Below are 16,258 nucleotides of genomic sequence, written 5' to 3' on the forward strand. Positions count from 1 at the left end.
CCCTAGGGCTATGTCTGTACTGCAGTGAGACACCTTCGACTGGCCTGTGACTAGAGTTTTGGGCTAAGGAGATGTTTAATTGCAAGGTAGACATTTGGGCTAGGGCCTGAGCTCTGGAACTCTCCCACCTTGCCGAGTCCTAGAGCCCAGGCTGCAGCCTGAGCCCAAATGTCTACATCGCAATTAAACAGCCCCTTAGCCTGAGCCAACTGACACAGGCCAGCTGAAGGGTTTTTAACTGCAATGTAGACACATCCTTTGAGTCCTTGATAAGTTCTGCTTCCATACTGGAGAAGGGGGGAGAGAGGTTTTTGTGCAGGATCAACACAAAGACCGCTTTTGTAGTTTCAGATGAATAGGAACACATCCTTTGCATTTCACAAAAAAATCTGCTACTGCACTTGGGCTCACGGGGACAATAGCGTATTTTTCAGCGTATGCAGCAATGCACAGCTCCATTTTTGAAACAAGAATAAAGGCCATGTAATGTATTCCTTTAAGGAGTTGCTTCATTATCTTACCTATAAAAAGAAACTTCCCTTAAGGCTTAATTGAAGTTTAAATTTCAAAACAAGTTTTACAAAGATAATCTTACGGTTAATAAACTTTCTCTGCTCTACTTTCGACTCCCTAGCAGTGCGTAATTGTTTCTGATGCTGTACATATCCCATTAAATATTTTATGTAGTTTTAAATTCACTGACATTTAGATCAGGCAGGCAGAGAGCCCATACTAAACCAATCATTTAACAAGAAGTTTCTCTCTGTTTTGGAACAGTGTAGTGTCTTGTCACTAAGTTCTTCAGTTAAAACCTTTTTAGAAAGATAAACCCGTTGGGAGACTATAAATAATGCTGACATTGCAATTTTTGTTTCTATAAGTGTTCGAAGGTGTATCTTGTCAAATGGGCCACCCATAAGGGCATCTTTAGAAAGGTATAGGAAGCTATTACTGAACTAGAAAGAGCTAATAGTTTGGACAAGCTTCCACTGTCAGCAGTAAGGGGAAGCTAGTAGGAATTGAGGCAGGCTGTCTGCAAGTTGCCAAAATGTGTAGCATAAAATTGCCAATTCATATGTGCCCCTATTGCTCAGGTGACTGGCTGAAAACCCCACACTGGTCATCACTACAAATGGGCAATTAGCATACTAGTGCTCATCATAAAGTTTAAAAACTAAAGAGCTACCAGGTTTAATTTACCAGTTTTTTCACTAGTGCTCGTTTGTTGTTGCAAATGAACACGTATTTCTCTGAAGTGTGAGTTACCCAAAGTCAAAAAACCATTGTGCTGAATTGAATTGAATTGATTGTTTCAAGCCAATGAGACTGCACTGGCTCAAGGTTCCTTATGCATGGATGTGATTGCTGAATTGAGTTTCTGGTACAGGAAACGAGAAAATAACATATATCAAATGTACATTGTTGTTTTTACCAAGGGTACAGTTTAAAGCTGTGGTGGGCAACCTGCGGCCCATCAGGGTAATCCACTGGCGGGCCGTGAGACAGTTTGTTTACACTGACCTTCCGCAGGCACGGCCGCCTGCAGCTCCCAGTGGCCAGGAATGGCAAACTGCGGGCAGCCGTGCCTGCGGACAGTCAGTGTAAACAAACTGTCTCGCAGCCCGCCAGTGGATTACCCTGATGGGCCGCAGGTTGCCCACCACTGGTTTAAAGTGACATTTCCAGATGAATACTAAAACCTGCTGTTCCCCATACTGATTAATTTGCTATTATTTATCTACCTATTTCATTCAGTAAGCAAACTTGTCTAGAAATGTGAAAATATTTCCTAAATTTTTCTTAGGTATTTCATTGAAAACTCTTAAATAGCTAGCAGTACTAGGCTACATTGAGCCTCTGATACTGTGGTAACTGACTATATGGGAATGTGTATATTATATTGCTAAAAGAGATATGTTTCATCTTTTTTTTTTTTTTTTAAGGAGCTGCTTCCCAAAAATGTCAACCACAGTTGGATTGAGCGGGTATTTGGGAAATGTGGTAATGTAGTTTATGTCAGTATCCCACGTTATAAGTCCACTGGAGACCCAAAGGGATTTGCATTTGTTGAATTTGAAACAAGAGAGCAAGCAGACAAAGCTATTGAGGTAGGCCCATCTTTAACACTTCTTTCCATGTCATAATTAAGACTACGATTTAGTCATGGGTATTTTTAGTAAAAGTCACGGACAGGTCACAGGCAATAGACAAAAAGTGAGAGCCAGTGACCTGTCCATGACTTTTACTAAAAATACCCATGACTAAATCTTAGGTGCTGGGGGAGAGGGGGTTCTCCAGCAGACGCTGCGGATCTGGGGGAGGGTGCTCTGGTGGTCGCTGCTGCTCTAGCGGGGTGGGTCCCCACCACTGCTTCTCTAAGGATGGGGGCAGCCCAGGGGGCCCCGCTGCCACCACTCCTCCGAGCCAGGGGGCGGCGCCTGGGACCAGCTGCCTGGGGCTGCCCAAACAGCGGCCGGTGTGGCTGGCCCCGGGCCAGGCACGGCTGCTTGGGCAGCCCTGGGGTCAGCAGCTGAAGCTGCAGAAGTCACGGAGGTCCTGGAAAGTAAAGGAATCCATGATTTCCGTGACCTCAGTGAAAGACTCGCAGCCTTAGGCATAATAGAGTGGCAAACGTGAATAGTCTCTAGTGCTGTAAAGGGAAGTGGAAGGGAAACTTAAATACAGGAATTCTCAGAAATGATATAATTTCAAAGCCTGGATATCACCTTGGTTTTTTTTTTTGTCATTTTTTCCCCCCAAAACCTGCAAATAGCTTCACAAACTATAAAGTTTTCTAATTCAATTAAATTAAGTGAAGCAAATAAGAGACACGCACACTGATATTTTCTCCCTTAATTTAATTGGGCTATTTTTTAGCTCCTTTTGAACCCAGAATAAAAGTGTCTGTTTATGACAGCAGCAAAATGGGAATGAAATGGCCTCGCACAGCTCACTGGAAGAGGATAGTGAAGGTATTAATACTAACTTTTATCATAGCTTTGTGGTGTGGTCTTAAGGTTTTAGAAATTATCATTCCATAGCACAACAAAAACAAAAGTAAAACTGTTGTATTGGCCAAAGGAGCTAGTAAACTAATGACTTGAAGACTAATAAACTTTTAAGCAGTGCTTGTGGACTAATTATCAAAAAGAAGGTGGTTCCCCCTTGGTTGGATTCTTCAGAGACCACATCTTTCTAGAATGAGTGTAGGGGCAGTATATATTTTTAGTAATTATTTCTTTTGGGGGAGGAGGGTATTCCGCTGTGAATAAATTTAGTTTTTAAATAATATTTTGTTGATCTTAAATACTTCCTGTTTTTTTTAATTTAAGTTTTTGAATAATCCACCAGAAGAAGCACCAAGAAAACCTGGGATGTTCCCCAGAACAGTAAAAAATAAGCCTGTTCCTGCGCTGAATACAAGTGACTGCAGTGTAGTGGGTAAGTATTTTGGGAGGGGGAGGGGAATATTTTGGGCATAATAATTTTTAATTCAGACATCTTAAACTCCTTTTGCGTAAACTCCTTAATTAATCTATTAATTTAAAACTTTATTGAAACGGAAATTTGTAATTTTTTTCGTTTTCCTTGGCAAATATGGGTTTATGAAGCATCTCTGTTTTCAGTAGTAAATTTCTGCCTCTCTTTTCTTTCTTGAATAAGGATGAAAATGTCCTTTCTTGCTAACCAAGAAGCAACACTGTTTGCTTTCATACTAGCAGACTAGGCTATACTATTTATTAATCATCATTTAAACAATCACCATGAGTCCCAGTCAAATTTGTCACACTTGCGTAAAAACATTTAGTATTGAAGAGAAGGCTATAAATTACAATAGCAAAATTACATTTAAAGATTGTTAAGGCCACTAAAACCAAAATGTGACCACCTAACAGGTCTTGGATGGCAACCATCTGGCATTTTTCTTTCTGTTGAACTTGTTAGCTGTATTTCTTTACCAGTTCTTTCACTAGTAGAACCAGAGAAATTTACCAGAATTTTACTGTCTGAACATCTCACTGAGGATCATTCACAGTCTTCATAACTCCATTGCCTCTGAGCAGAGACTTCTAAATGTCAGTAGAATGTTTGCTCACAGAAACATGGGAAAATTGCCAAGGGAAAGCCCTTCAATATGCTTGAGCAGTGGTTCTGTAAATGATCTGTAGATTAATTTTGATAGCATAATCTTTCAAGGAGCATGATTATAGTTTCAGTTGATTTGCCCAGCTCATTCTTACCTTGTTTTTGACGGAGGAGCTCACTTTGTCTCATACAGGGTCTTGAGGCTCCCTCCATTCATACAGTGAGTTTCTCCATCACATCCATCATTTTTCTGGCCAATGACTGACTACTCCTTTATTAACAACAAGGCTTTGCTCCTTAATCATTTGTAGTGGTGATTGGTGTGAATCAAAAGGTGGAGGTGCTGCTTCTATGTCAGGGCCTGACTGTGCTGCTTCTCAGTAGTGTTCCCAGCCCATGCCAGTCTGGAAGCAAATAAACAGTACTGGGTATCAGACCTAATTTTCCCACATTACAGTACAGATAACCTCCCTATTAGGTAATTTGGCAGGCATGTAGTTCTTGCTATATACAAATTGTGATAGATTCAGTGGGTTCATAAAAGCAGTTATGACATTTTCCCAATATCTACCAAAGGTTGGGTCTCCCCAATAGACCTCCTAATTTAAGTCAGCCAGCTTTCCTGTTTACGTGTCCATCTTGACTCAGTAAGGACCCTTCTCTTTCCTGCCAACCTCCAAAAGCAGCCAGTTCCAGGGAATGTTGTAATCACATACAAATCGTGAGGAAGAGCAGGACTTTACCTCCAACCCTTTCAGGCACTCTTGATTCTCTCTGCTAACTCAACAGGAAGCATTCTAGGAAACCTCTTCTCAACCTTCACTTACAAGACCATGCCCCCCCCCTATATTGGGAGATTCCAGCAAAAACCGCTCTAGTTTTATCTCATCACCCTAAAATAATCAGTAAAGCCCTCTGGGACCATCTCTTGCCTCTTTCCAGTAATTGAAAAGAAGTCTTACAGGATGATCCCCATCCTAACTTTCCCAGGAACTGAAAATTGAACTTAAGGCTCAAACTCTGATCCCTTCATATGAGGGCATGTTTTGCTACCTCTATGTAGTTAGGCTCTCTGATCTAAACTTTCATCAGGAATGCTAATTGACAAAGTTTTAAATGTGGTGTTTTGCTTTATACAGAAGAGAAGAAGAAGAAGAAAAAGAAAAAATCCAAAATGAAGAAAGAGAGCAGTGTACAGTCAGCTGCAGAAATGAAAGAATCAAACATGGACACTACTGCAGATCAAATAAGCAAGTCAAAGAGACACAGAACAACATCTGAGTGCTTGGAAATGGAAGTATCTGGAGTCCATAGGCAATCTTCTAAGAAAGAGAGAAAAAAATGGGATAGAATAGAAAGTCCAGAATTAACTGAGGAAAGTAGGCTAGGGAAGAGAAAAAGAAGCAACTCTGGAGATGTAGAGGCATTAGGTGCAAAAGTCAAGAAAACTGCTCAAAAAGATGATGTTCATTCTGCAAAAGAAGAAACGACAGAAGCTCAAAAGGATTCCAAAGGTAAAAATATTATTGAATTTTGTAACTTTTGTATTTCCTTTTAGCTGCAGAAAAGCAAAATTAAAGAGAGATGGATTTTGGCAATCTTCCAGAGATAGTGAAAGGTGGGTTTGCGGAAGAGGAAGAAGTGGGAATCAGGGAAGAGATTGGGAGCCAAAAAAGAATTTCCTTCTCAGTGTTAGAAATCTTATTGTTATGGTGTAAGTAAAGGCAAATCAGTTACTGAAAACCCACTTCCTTATGGAAAGGTGGAATTTTGGACGAGTTAGTATCTTGTGGCAGACAAGTGAAGGAGTAGGGAGCCCAGTAGGAGTCAAGGCTAGAGAAGAGCAGGGTTCCATGAAAGGAGGAGGGAGTGAAGGAGGTGTGCATAGAGGGAGGTGGGGGATACATGCTCATGGCTTTGGGAGGGATGGCTGCAGGGGTTACTAGGCCTAGTACTTGGACTAGTGTGTATTGGGTAAATTTATGTGCTAAGGAGAGTGGCAATGGATTCAGACATTGGACACCAATTCCTTTTTATCAAAAGGACTTTAGTCTTTTGAAGCATTCATTAGTGGTATTTGGGCCAATAGCTGGCAGATACATAAGGGTTCAGAGAGTGAGTTGAGGAATATGTAGAGTTGGATGTCATTGCTCATAGAAGTTCTGTCAAGTTTAAAGCTAGCACAGAGACATTCCAGAGAGATGAGCTTGATGGAGAATAGCAGAGCGACTAGATCAGATTTGAGGCTCTTATCAGAAATTAATACGGTTTACAGGGAAGGCTCAAATCAGACCTGGTGTGGGCAGCTGGAACGCCATTGAAATTAGGTGTAGATTTAAAAACTCAGACTATGTTGAAAGGCCCCATATAAAAACCTAGATGGGTAGGTTTAAAATCAGAAAAGGAATGTGTTGGAGACGCTTTTTTCTTTTTCTTTTTTTAACTAGAAATAGGAAAGATCTAGTGACACAAGATATCAAAAGCTATGTCAAAATTACATGTGAAGATAAGGATCCATGGTTAAAGCTAAAAGTAAATAGCTAATCACTTAGACTACAGCAATCTTAGTTTGGGGAAAAGGTTGATATCCACAGGTCAAAAAGTTTGTGTTGAGAAAACAACTTCAGAACAAAAATCATAAAATCCTGGCAGGGACCTTTTGAGATCGAGTCCGCACACTGTGGCAGAGTGGGTTGCGACCCCATTTTAATGGGGTCACCAGGGCTGGCTTAGATTTGCTGGGGCCCAAGGCCAGAGCCAAAGCCTGAGGCCCACCTCCCTGGGGCCAAAGCTGAAGCCCAAGCCCCCCCCCTCCCCCCCCCCCCCCCCCGGTCTGGGGCCGAAGTCCAAGGGCTTCAGGTCAGCAGGGCTTAAGTTACAGGGTTCTTGCTGGGGCGGAAGCCCTTGGGTTTCAGCTTTGGCCTCCCCACCTGGGGTGGTGGGGCTCATGCTTTGTCTTTGGCCCCCCCACCCGGTGCGATGGGGATCGGGCTTTGGGTCAGACTTCAGTCCCCCACCCTCCTGAGGTTGTGTAGTAATTTTTGTTTGAGAATCCCTGGGCTAGTGGCTCATGCTACTGATGAGGGGGAAAAAGTAGGGAGACAGCAACTATTGTTGGAAATCCATTAATTAGTTTCTCTTATTCACAGAGCTGGCGATGGTTTTGATGTGAACTGGAAGGGGTGTGGAGAGGAAAAGAATGATGGATTATAGGTGGATTAAGGGAGAATTAAGAATCTAAAATGAAGGAAGCAATGGAGTACAATGTCTTTTCAACTTTGTAAAGGATAAACCGAAAACTCAGTGCTCAGTGTAGTAAGGAGTGAGGGGTTGGGGATGAAACAAAGTAGAGAAGAATAATAGTCTAAAACAAGCACCATTGCGTTCTGCATTGTTTTTCATGTTGGCTGACAGAGACAGTTTGTACTTGTCTGTACTTTTTTAAATATACTGTGGAAATAAATTAGAAGAGACCTCCCTACATTTCACTGTGATATTAGCAGGAAAAATTCAAACGGAAAAAGTTGATCATAAATGTTGTGTCTCAGCAGTGCTTCTTAGAGCAATGTAAATGAAGGAACGTGCCATTTCAATTATGTTTATCGCTTTAAATATGATCTGTCCAAGTCATGTCCAGTTATCTTTCTTTTGGGGTTTTTCATTTAGAAGTTACTACAGAAGAGGAGAAAGACGGTGATAAGAAAGATACATCCCTTTCAAAATCAAAAAGGAAGCATAAGAAAAAGCACAAAGAAAGGCACAAGATGGGAGAGGAGGTCATTCCATTGAGAGTACTCTCAAAGTACGTTATGATACCAACTAATATGTTTATAGCATTCAGAGTAGGTTTCTGAAGCTAGTAGTCCAATTTTTGTGCTGATTGCTATATCTTTTTGAATGGTATGGTATATAGTCAATGGTATTAACCTGCTTGAACTGTAGGGCAGTAGAATTTTTTCCCCTCCTAATCAGTTAGCTGCTATAAGCTCTCAGTCAACATTAGTTCAAGTTAATGTGACTGCATTAATATATCAGATGAATTTATTTATTTGAGAACTTGTCAAAATTTGTCTTAAGACTGCTGTTTTAGGAGTAGTATTGGGGAAAATATTGTTTCCACCATATGGTGGGATGTTAGCTATATTCAGACCATGAAAAATACACAGAACCCTGCTGTCTTTGTGGCAAGTAACTTTCAGTAAAATTTTAAGGTCTACAGTTCTCACAGCATATGTTGATCACTAGCTGGGATCAAGATTAACCCTCCTTCTCTTCCCCACAATTAGGTTCATTATGGAAGCTTCTTAAACCTAATTAAGAATCTCTCATTGACCACTGTTGGATACTGAACTAAATGAAACTCTGGTCTGTACTTTGATGGCATTATACAGTTTGCATGAGGCAGACAGGTCTACTTTTTCTTCATGTAAACTGAGAGGACTAAATTACACCAGCGTTGCACCCTTTCAGTTTATGGACCATGCTTTTTTCCTTCCTATTAAAGGAATTAAAGTGCCTGAGATAGTAAAAAGGAAAGGAGTACTTGTGGCACCTTAGAGACTAACCAATTTATTTGAGCATAAGCTTTCGTGAGCTACAGCTCACTTATGCTCAAATAAATTGGTTAGTCTCTAAGGTGCCACAAGTACTCCTTTTCTTTTTGCGAATACAGACTAACACGGCTGTTACTCTGAAACCTGAGATAGTAAATGTTCAGGATTGAACTTCAGGCTTTCAGTTAATTCTTTCAACAAGTTAAATATTGTTTTTTGCACTTGTTTTCCAATTAATGAAAACTTAGCTTCAGTTATGATTTTACTATCCATGCAGACTGTGGGATCAGTCATGGCACCAAATCTGCTATTAGAAAGTCACTTTTCTCCTATGTAGTCCCATGATGTGTGTAGGTAATGTTTCATATATTTTACGTGTTTGTTTGGAAACCATATTAGGATACTCTTTTTTATAAATTTTAACAGGCAGAACAAGCTATGTAGCTTATCTTGTAACTAGCAATAAGTTGAGTCTTGTGTGTGGTAAGTATTTATGGGATAAAAGCATTAAGTTTCCATTTTAAATGCTGCTTTTTAGCCAAGCTGTGTTGCCAAGTCCTTTGAATTTAATGGGATTCCTTCAAAAAGGATACTTTTAAAGAGTTGTGGATAACTGTTGTACTTTCTTAGATCCTTCCAAGATCAAAATTTGAATTGTTCATGATTGTTGATTAGTATATTCTACAAGTGAACAGACCAAATTAATCCCCAGAAACAAGTTTATAAGCAGGATCTTTTACATGTTTAAACTGTTATATAGTTACCCAAATTTAAATGCCTTCATGTTTTGTCATAATGGTATATGTGAATGTGCATACTACTTTTACACCAACATGCCACTCTTAACTTTGTGTGACATTTGCAAATAAAAATAACTGTCCAATAAAATATCACAAGTTTCTAAAGTTTTACATACTTTATTAAATATTGCCAATCTGTGAAATTACATATTGAATACAATGCATCTTTTGATATTTATCTGAGAACATCTTGTTTCTTTCACTAATTTGTCCAGTATTATATTGCTATTTCCTGTAATATCTATTTGTATATCTTACAGTCCATCACCATTGCTAAAGTGCAATTCCAGCTTTTACACAACAGAGTTGCATATTAGCAACAGTAGTGGCCTGCAGTTAAGATATTTGACAAGAGATATTTACAGCGAACTTCAGATAACAAAACAGGCTATTCAAATTAAAAAAACAAAAAATATTTATGTTGCATCATGGAGTCCCGTATGTAGCTCGGTAAAACTTCTCTTTAAAAAGGTTGCCATTTATTTAAAAGTAAAATTTTAAAAAATCCATACTAAAAATAAGTATTGTTCATATAAAAATTGCTATTCTCCTTTATAATAGACAGTAGTATAGAAAATGTAAATTGAGTAGTTTTGTTTATTTACATTCCTTCTAATACTCTTAATACCAACATTTCATTAGATTTAAAAAACAGCTATCTGTTGCTCTGTCTGTTGTATGCTACCTGGAAAATACAAAAAATAGGTAGAAAAGCCCCAAAATACAGTACTATCAAATACAAACAACAAACTATCAAACACAAACAACATTCCAACTTGGGGGGCCTCCAGATAATCGGTGTACTTTTAACCAGAGTACTTAAAACAGCATTGATCTGTAAATAAGCAATTAGGATTCACCACAACTAAAACATGGAAGCACTTACTTTTTCAAGCATCCAGCAAGTACTTCCATGTTAAAGTAGAGGGGGTCCTTTACAACAAAGACTTAACTACTTTTGCAGGAGGGAGTGCATAGCTGTTATGAAAAGAGAAACTAACCTTGTATATAAAGATGCATTAGTGCTGTGGTGTCATGATGCCAGTCTAAGCCATGGATTCTGTCTAAGTGCTACTTACCTCATATGGGCAGGATTTCTCCCTTAGAGTATGTTTTAAATTACTATGGTAGGGTATTGTTGTATAGTTGAAATCTACAATGCATGGAATGTTTTTGCTACAGATTAATTACAATACTGTAAATCTGTACTGTAAATCTGTAGTTCTCTTAGGTTTCCACATCAAATGTTTTCTGTGGAAATGGGCATTTTTTTCAGTGTAGATGTTCTGCAGTTGGAAAAACCAGGATTCACCATCACTAAAACATGGAAGCACTTACTTTTTCAGGAGCAAAGCAAGTACTTCCACATTAAAGTAGTGGAGGTCCTTTAAGCTGAGACTGCAGACTTCTGTTATGCCTTTTTTCTGTAAAATATAACTACATATACAAATTTGTTAAAATATATATATATAGCATGCACATTCAGACTGGTATTTTCTAATAGTAGAGTAATATATACAATATAAAATGTAATCTTTAGGCAGCATTATTGTTGTGAAAAATCTGAAGTTTGAAGTACAAACAACAATAAGGGTTGATATTTTAAAGGACAGACTTGCTAGCATTTGTTACTTTTTGCACATTTTAGTTTTTCTTTCTGAGTTGTGATCAGTCTATTTTGTAGAAGTGTCATAAATTCAAGACACTCAGATCCACCACCACTGAAACATAGACGCACTTTTTCTAGGCAGCAGGTACCCCCATGTTAAAGCAAAGAGGGTCCTTTAAAAGTTGTCAGTAAATACCTCACCTGTAATAATCATTTATATTAATTACAACATACTCTCACTTAAATAAGTTGACCACCAAAATCATACTAATTTTTTAAAATATAAATATAATTGTTACCTGACCCATATACTGGTCTTGTCTGAACACCAACTATTGTATAATAAGAGATTTTACACAATAGGTAAACATGATTTCTTATTTTTCCTCTTGTTGTGTTTATTTCCTTTTATGGGTCCACAAATCCTGTGACACAAGAGCAGAGGCAAGGTTCCTGTTTTTTCCACATGCATATTCCAGGACTGAGATCAGGATTCACCTCTACTAAAACATGGAAGCACTTACTTTTTATAGTCACAGAAAGCACCTCCATGTTAAAGTAGAAGGGGTCCATGTAAACCAGTACTTTGCAGTGTCTGCTATCCTTTTCCACCAGTTCAGTACACCTGCTGCATGAAATATAACACAAGAATATTACATTTCTGTTCATTATTGCATAGTAGAAATGCTTCAGAAGAACATTATAAACACTGAATTACTTGCCTGGCTCATTCCTCATGGTCTTCTCTTCCTTTTCAGTCTAGTTAACAGGGAGTGCCTCCTCAGGCTCTTATTTATACCATACCTTACTACAGAGTGGCTGTTGCCTTTTTATCTCAAAGAATCATTACATGGCTCTTTTGTTATTTTAATGTCTTTGCTCTGTGAGAACGTATGATCCTGGGTGAGCTAGATGCTTTTTTGAAGTATACAGTTGTCAATGTTAACAGCTAAAACCATTACCACAAGATATCCTCCTCTTTAAAAATCCCCTATCAGCTTGTTTGATAGCACAGATTAGGGTAACAATGAGTCGTTCTCACAGTGGCACTATAGGCATTGTGTTTCTTTAGAGCAAAGCTCTAGCTGTTTGCAGAAACATCTCCATGTTAAATGTATGTAAATATATAAATTGCTTCCATGCAGTGTGGATTTTTTTAAAAACTCTAATGCATTTGAATAGTAAGGAATGTTCTTATCTCTACAGATTTGGGGGGAGGGTCAGTGAATTTTCTAGAGAAAAGTGACTAATTTTTAATGTAGTAAAACTAAAGAGGGCTCTGTGAACTAACCAGTACTGAATTAGTGTCTGTGCTCTGTGTAATTCCAGTTCCAAATAATATGTCTGATTTACCAAAGCATTCAGAATGCTTTCTGAAGAAGATGTAATACATATGGCAATTTTTCAGTAATTTTGTTCTCCTGTTAGTATTTATTGAGGCCATTTAGAAGATAAAACGAAGTGGTAATTTAGTCAGATAACCATCAGACCCTAGACAGCTATATAAAAAGATGGGGAGGCCATTAAGCACAACAGGGGAGAGTCTCAGCTGGTATATATTGCCATAGCTCCAATTTACACCAGCTGAGCATCTGCCCCCTGATGTCAGCTATAGTTTGCGTATTTTATTTGCAAGTCATTTTGACCATGTCAGCCTATCCCCACTCTGGTTCGCTATCAAGATGTTGACTGTCACCTCCAATCAGTCCATGATGCTCCATTGCCCACTTGTTAATTTTTCAAACAAGCACCCTTGTGCCTTTTCCATACTGTGCTTTGCGCTTGGGGGGCACTCCCCATAAACATCTTCAAAGCTATCTCATTATCCTCCTTCAAAACCCTCCTCAATACTTGTCTTTTTCATCATGCCTACAAAAATTTGATAAGTTAGACTGTTGATATACTGAGACCACGCATATCATGCTGACCATTGTTTCATGTTCTCTATGTATATAAATCTCCCCACTTGTATTTTTCACTGAATGCATCCGATGAAGTGAGCTGTAGCTCACAAAAGCTTATGCTCAAATAAATTTATTAGTCTCTAAGGTGCCACAAGTACTCCTTTTCTTTTTGCGAATGTTGTCTTGTTCTCTTGTGCTACCCCATCTGTCTCTATCTGTTGTCTCTTGTCTTATACTTAGATTACGTTTTTGGGGGTAGGAACTGTCTTTTTGTTCTGTGTTTGTACAGCACCTAGCTGGGGTTCTGGTCCATGACAAGGGCTCCCAGACTCTGCAGTAATACAAATAATATCATAATTTTGTCTTCATGTTTGCAATGGCTTTTTTAAGTCTAATTATTTTTGCACAAGTATTGACATTTTTATTCCTAAATCTTTGTTTTACGTAGGAGTGAATGGATGGATCTGAAGCAAGAATATCTGGCCCTTCAAAAAGCCAGCATGGCTTCCTTAAAGAAAACAATGTCCCAAATCAAATCTGAGTGTGTGGAGAAGATGGAAACAGATGGTGTACAAAAGCGTCCTCAAACAAAAAATGTCAAATGTAAAGGTTTTTCTGATCTTTATATTGTGTGTTTTTATGATGGGGTTGGTTTTTTTTAATGCAGTTGGTGGTCATTAGAGTTTGATATTCTAATAGAACTGGAGACTAGATCTATATCAAAATAGTTCCACAGTGTACTGACTTCTCTGAATGGAAAAGGCAGAGTGAAATAAAGTTTTTACTACACTTCATATTAAAGGAGCTATGTTATATAAAATAAATTGTATTAATATTGATTCTGATTTATTGCATTATCTGAATTAATGAATAATCAAATATTTAGAAAATAATCCAAGATTACAAAATGATCTTTGGTTTTGAGACGTTTAGTTTAATTTAATGATAATGTTTCATAGTAAACTAACACATGTATTGCGGTAGTTTCCATTTAAGGACTGTCTATATAAGCAGTGCCTCCATGGTAGTCAGAACCATGTTTCAACTCGGTTCTTGACAGTACAATGCTAGCAAGGTTTCTGTGGTGAGTGTAGATGGGATAAACAGTGTTCCAGAAAGGTTTACAAAACTATATGGTAGAAACAGATCAGGTTATGATTCACCCTGTTTAGTGACCAAGGTACTGTACACTGTTTGTACCTACTAACTCACAAGAACTACACTAAAACATTTTTCCAACAATAATAAGGAAAAGTGCCTTACGCTGTTACTGGGTTGCACTGGATCCCCTGAACTTCTGTCCACAAACTTCTAGCCTAGGAGCGTTAAACCTTTTTCAGCACTCTTCAGGATTTGGGGTGCAAAAATCCTTACCATAGGTCGTGTTTAAAACTGCAAAAGGACTTGTATATGGCCCTTTTTTAGGAGGGATTTCTAATTGATTCATTCATTATGCCACCTGGTATTGTCACTTTGGTTTTTATCCTTTGAAATACTAGTCATTGCCATCAATAGCCATATATATAAACTGATCCAAACTAAGTATATATCCATTGCAGCAGTGTTTGGTATCTGTTGTTTCATTCAATGTCTGAACACCACCACAAGATTTATTGCATTGTTTGTGTGATTTTTGTGGTTATCTTGTGTTTGTCAAGTTAATACATGTGAACTTTCATTATGCTCTTTTCCTCTTCAAATTAACAGCCACCAGTGAAGATTCTGGTCCCCCTGAGAAAGCTAACACAATGGGACCACAGTTTGTGAATGGAGTAATTGTGAAGATCATTAGCACCGAACCCCTACCAGGCAGGAAACACATCAAGGTAATGCCTTTGTAACCTCAGGGCAGCTGTTATCTTTTCCCCTTATACCATCCTGAAAATGATTGAATGCCATTTAAACAAGTCGTATTGAATTTCTATCTGGCAACTAGCTGTATACATATTTCTGAATAGTACCCATTAATGGAAGATTTCATTCAAGCAGAACCAGGTTGAGAGAACCTATATCAAAACCAAAAGTAATAAAAGCTTTGGGCAGAGGAAAGCGCTCTTCCAGAGAAGTCAAGTTTACCATGAAAATAAGTTTTATAAAACAGATTTACTTTTTACTGGGGGTGAGTTGTTTTCTCCCTCCATCACCAGCCCTGACTGCTCCACCCTTGCAATATAGGTATGACAGACATCAGTTGAATTCTGTATTGTTAAGAAAACAAACAAAATAACTATTTAAGTTACTGGTAAGCTGTTTTTACTTCATATAAAGGCAAAATGCATGATAGTTGCTTAATATAGAATAATCTCTATTAAAAATAATATACTGTGCCAGTAATTTTTTACTGAACTTTTTTTTTTTTACTTAATAACGTTTGTTCATCTAAGAGGAACTTGAGGCCAATAAAGTGCTGCCTGAATGAGAGTAATAAAATATTTCCCTAGGTGACTCACAATTATTCTAAAAATGCCATTTATGTTGCATGTGGCTATATGTAATTTGATAAATGAAATAACATGTAAGTGTTACTTATTTTTGTGCTTGTCAAATTGGTATTTTGGCCTTAGTTTACACAAAACTTGATATAAATTTGCAACGCTGTGACATGATAAAGGACCAGCATTTTTTTTTTATTATTTGCAACTTGCAGCTTCTTATGTATTTTTGGTTGAGATAAGAAAGAATAAATAGAGACATGAACTTGTGCCTGTTTGGGGAAACACAGAAACTGATGGTCATTTTTATCACTTGCCCCTAATTTAAATAGGAAACCTCCATTTCAGAAGCCCCGGCACAGTACTATATGAAGTATTAGTGTACGCTGGTTCTTTTTGTGTAGTTAGGGCCCTGAATTATTATATGGACTGAATCAGTTCTTTTATGACACTTAAATCAGAAGGTTTAACACTTGTTTACTGTTTGAAAAGCATTCATTATGTTATATTGGAATGAATACTCTGTAGATCATTTAAGGCAATGAGAGAACTATTTCAGCCCTGGTCTTGCAAAGAGTTATGCAGTTGCTTAATTTTACAATCCTGTGAATAATACAATTGAAGTCAGGGTGGCTAATCATAAGTGTCTAAACTTCAGCATGTGCGTAAATTTTTGCAAGATCTGGGCCATATCTCTCTCACTGAAAACAAATTGGTGATATGCTTTCAACTGAATCAGTCTTATCTATTTAGGTATTTATAAGCAGCTATCTAAGATCCAAGAGACATTAATGAGAGAATGTCTGACCTCCTCCCTCCCCCTCGCTCACTCATCACTTGTAATAGCTAAGCGCTATTCAACGTTTGTCTGCTC

General features: G+C 38.1%; 1 protein-coding gene across 2 annotated transcripts in view; it reads left to right on the forward strand.

Annotated features, from left to right (window-relative positions):
- The window catches only part of LARP7 (La ribonucleoprotein 7, transcriptional regulator), a 36,122-nt gene that overhangs the window by 8,894 nt on the left and 10,970 nt on the right, over positions 1-16,258 (forward strand). For both annotated transcript variants that reach the window (XM_074950754.1, XM_074950753.1), the window contains 6 exons: positions 1,944-2,108; positions 3,333-3,441; positions 5,226-5,600; positions 7,753-7,888; positions 13,401-13,555; positions 14,660-14,778. In XM_074950754.1, the coding sequence (XP_074806855.1) occupies positions 1,944-2,108; positions 3,333-3,441; positions 5,226-5,600; positions 7,753-7,888; positions 13,401-13,555; positions 14,660-14,778 (1,059 nt within the window). The remainder of the gene's footprint in view (positions 1-1,943; positions 2,109-3,332; positions 3,442-5,225; positions 5,601-7,752; positions 7,889-13,400; positions 13,556-14,659; positions 14,779-16,258) is intronic.

The sequence above is a fragment of the Natator depressus genome, chromosome 4, assembly GCF_965152275.1.
Source record: "Natator depressus isolate rNatDep1 chromosome 4, rNatDep2.hap1, whole genome shotgun sequence".
Classification (NCBI taxonomy): Eukaryota; Metazoa; Chordata; order Testudines; family Cheloniidae; genus Natator; species Natator depressus.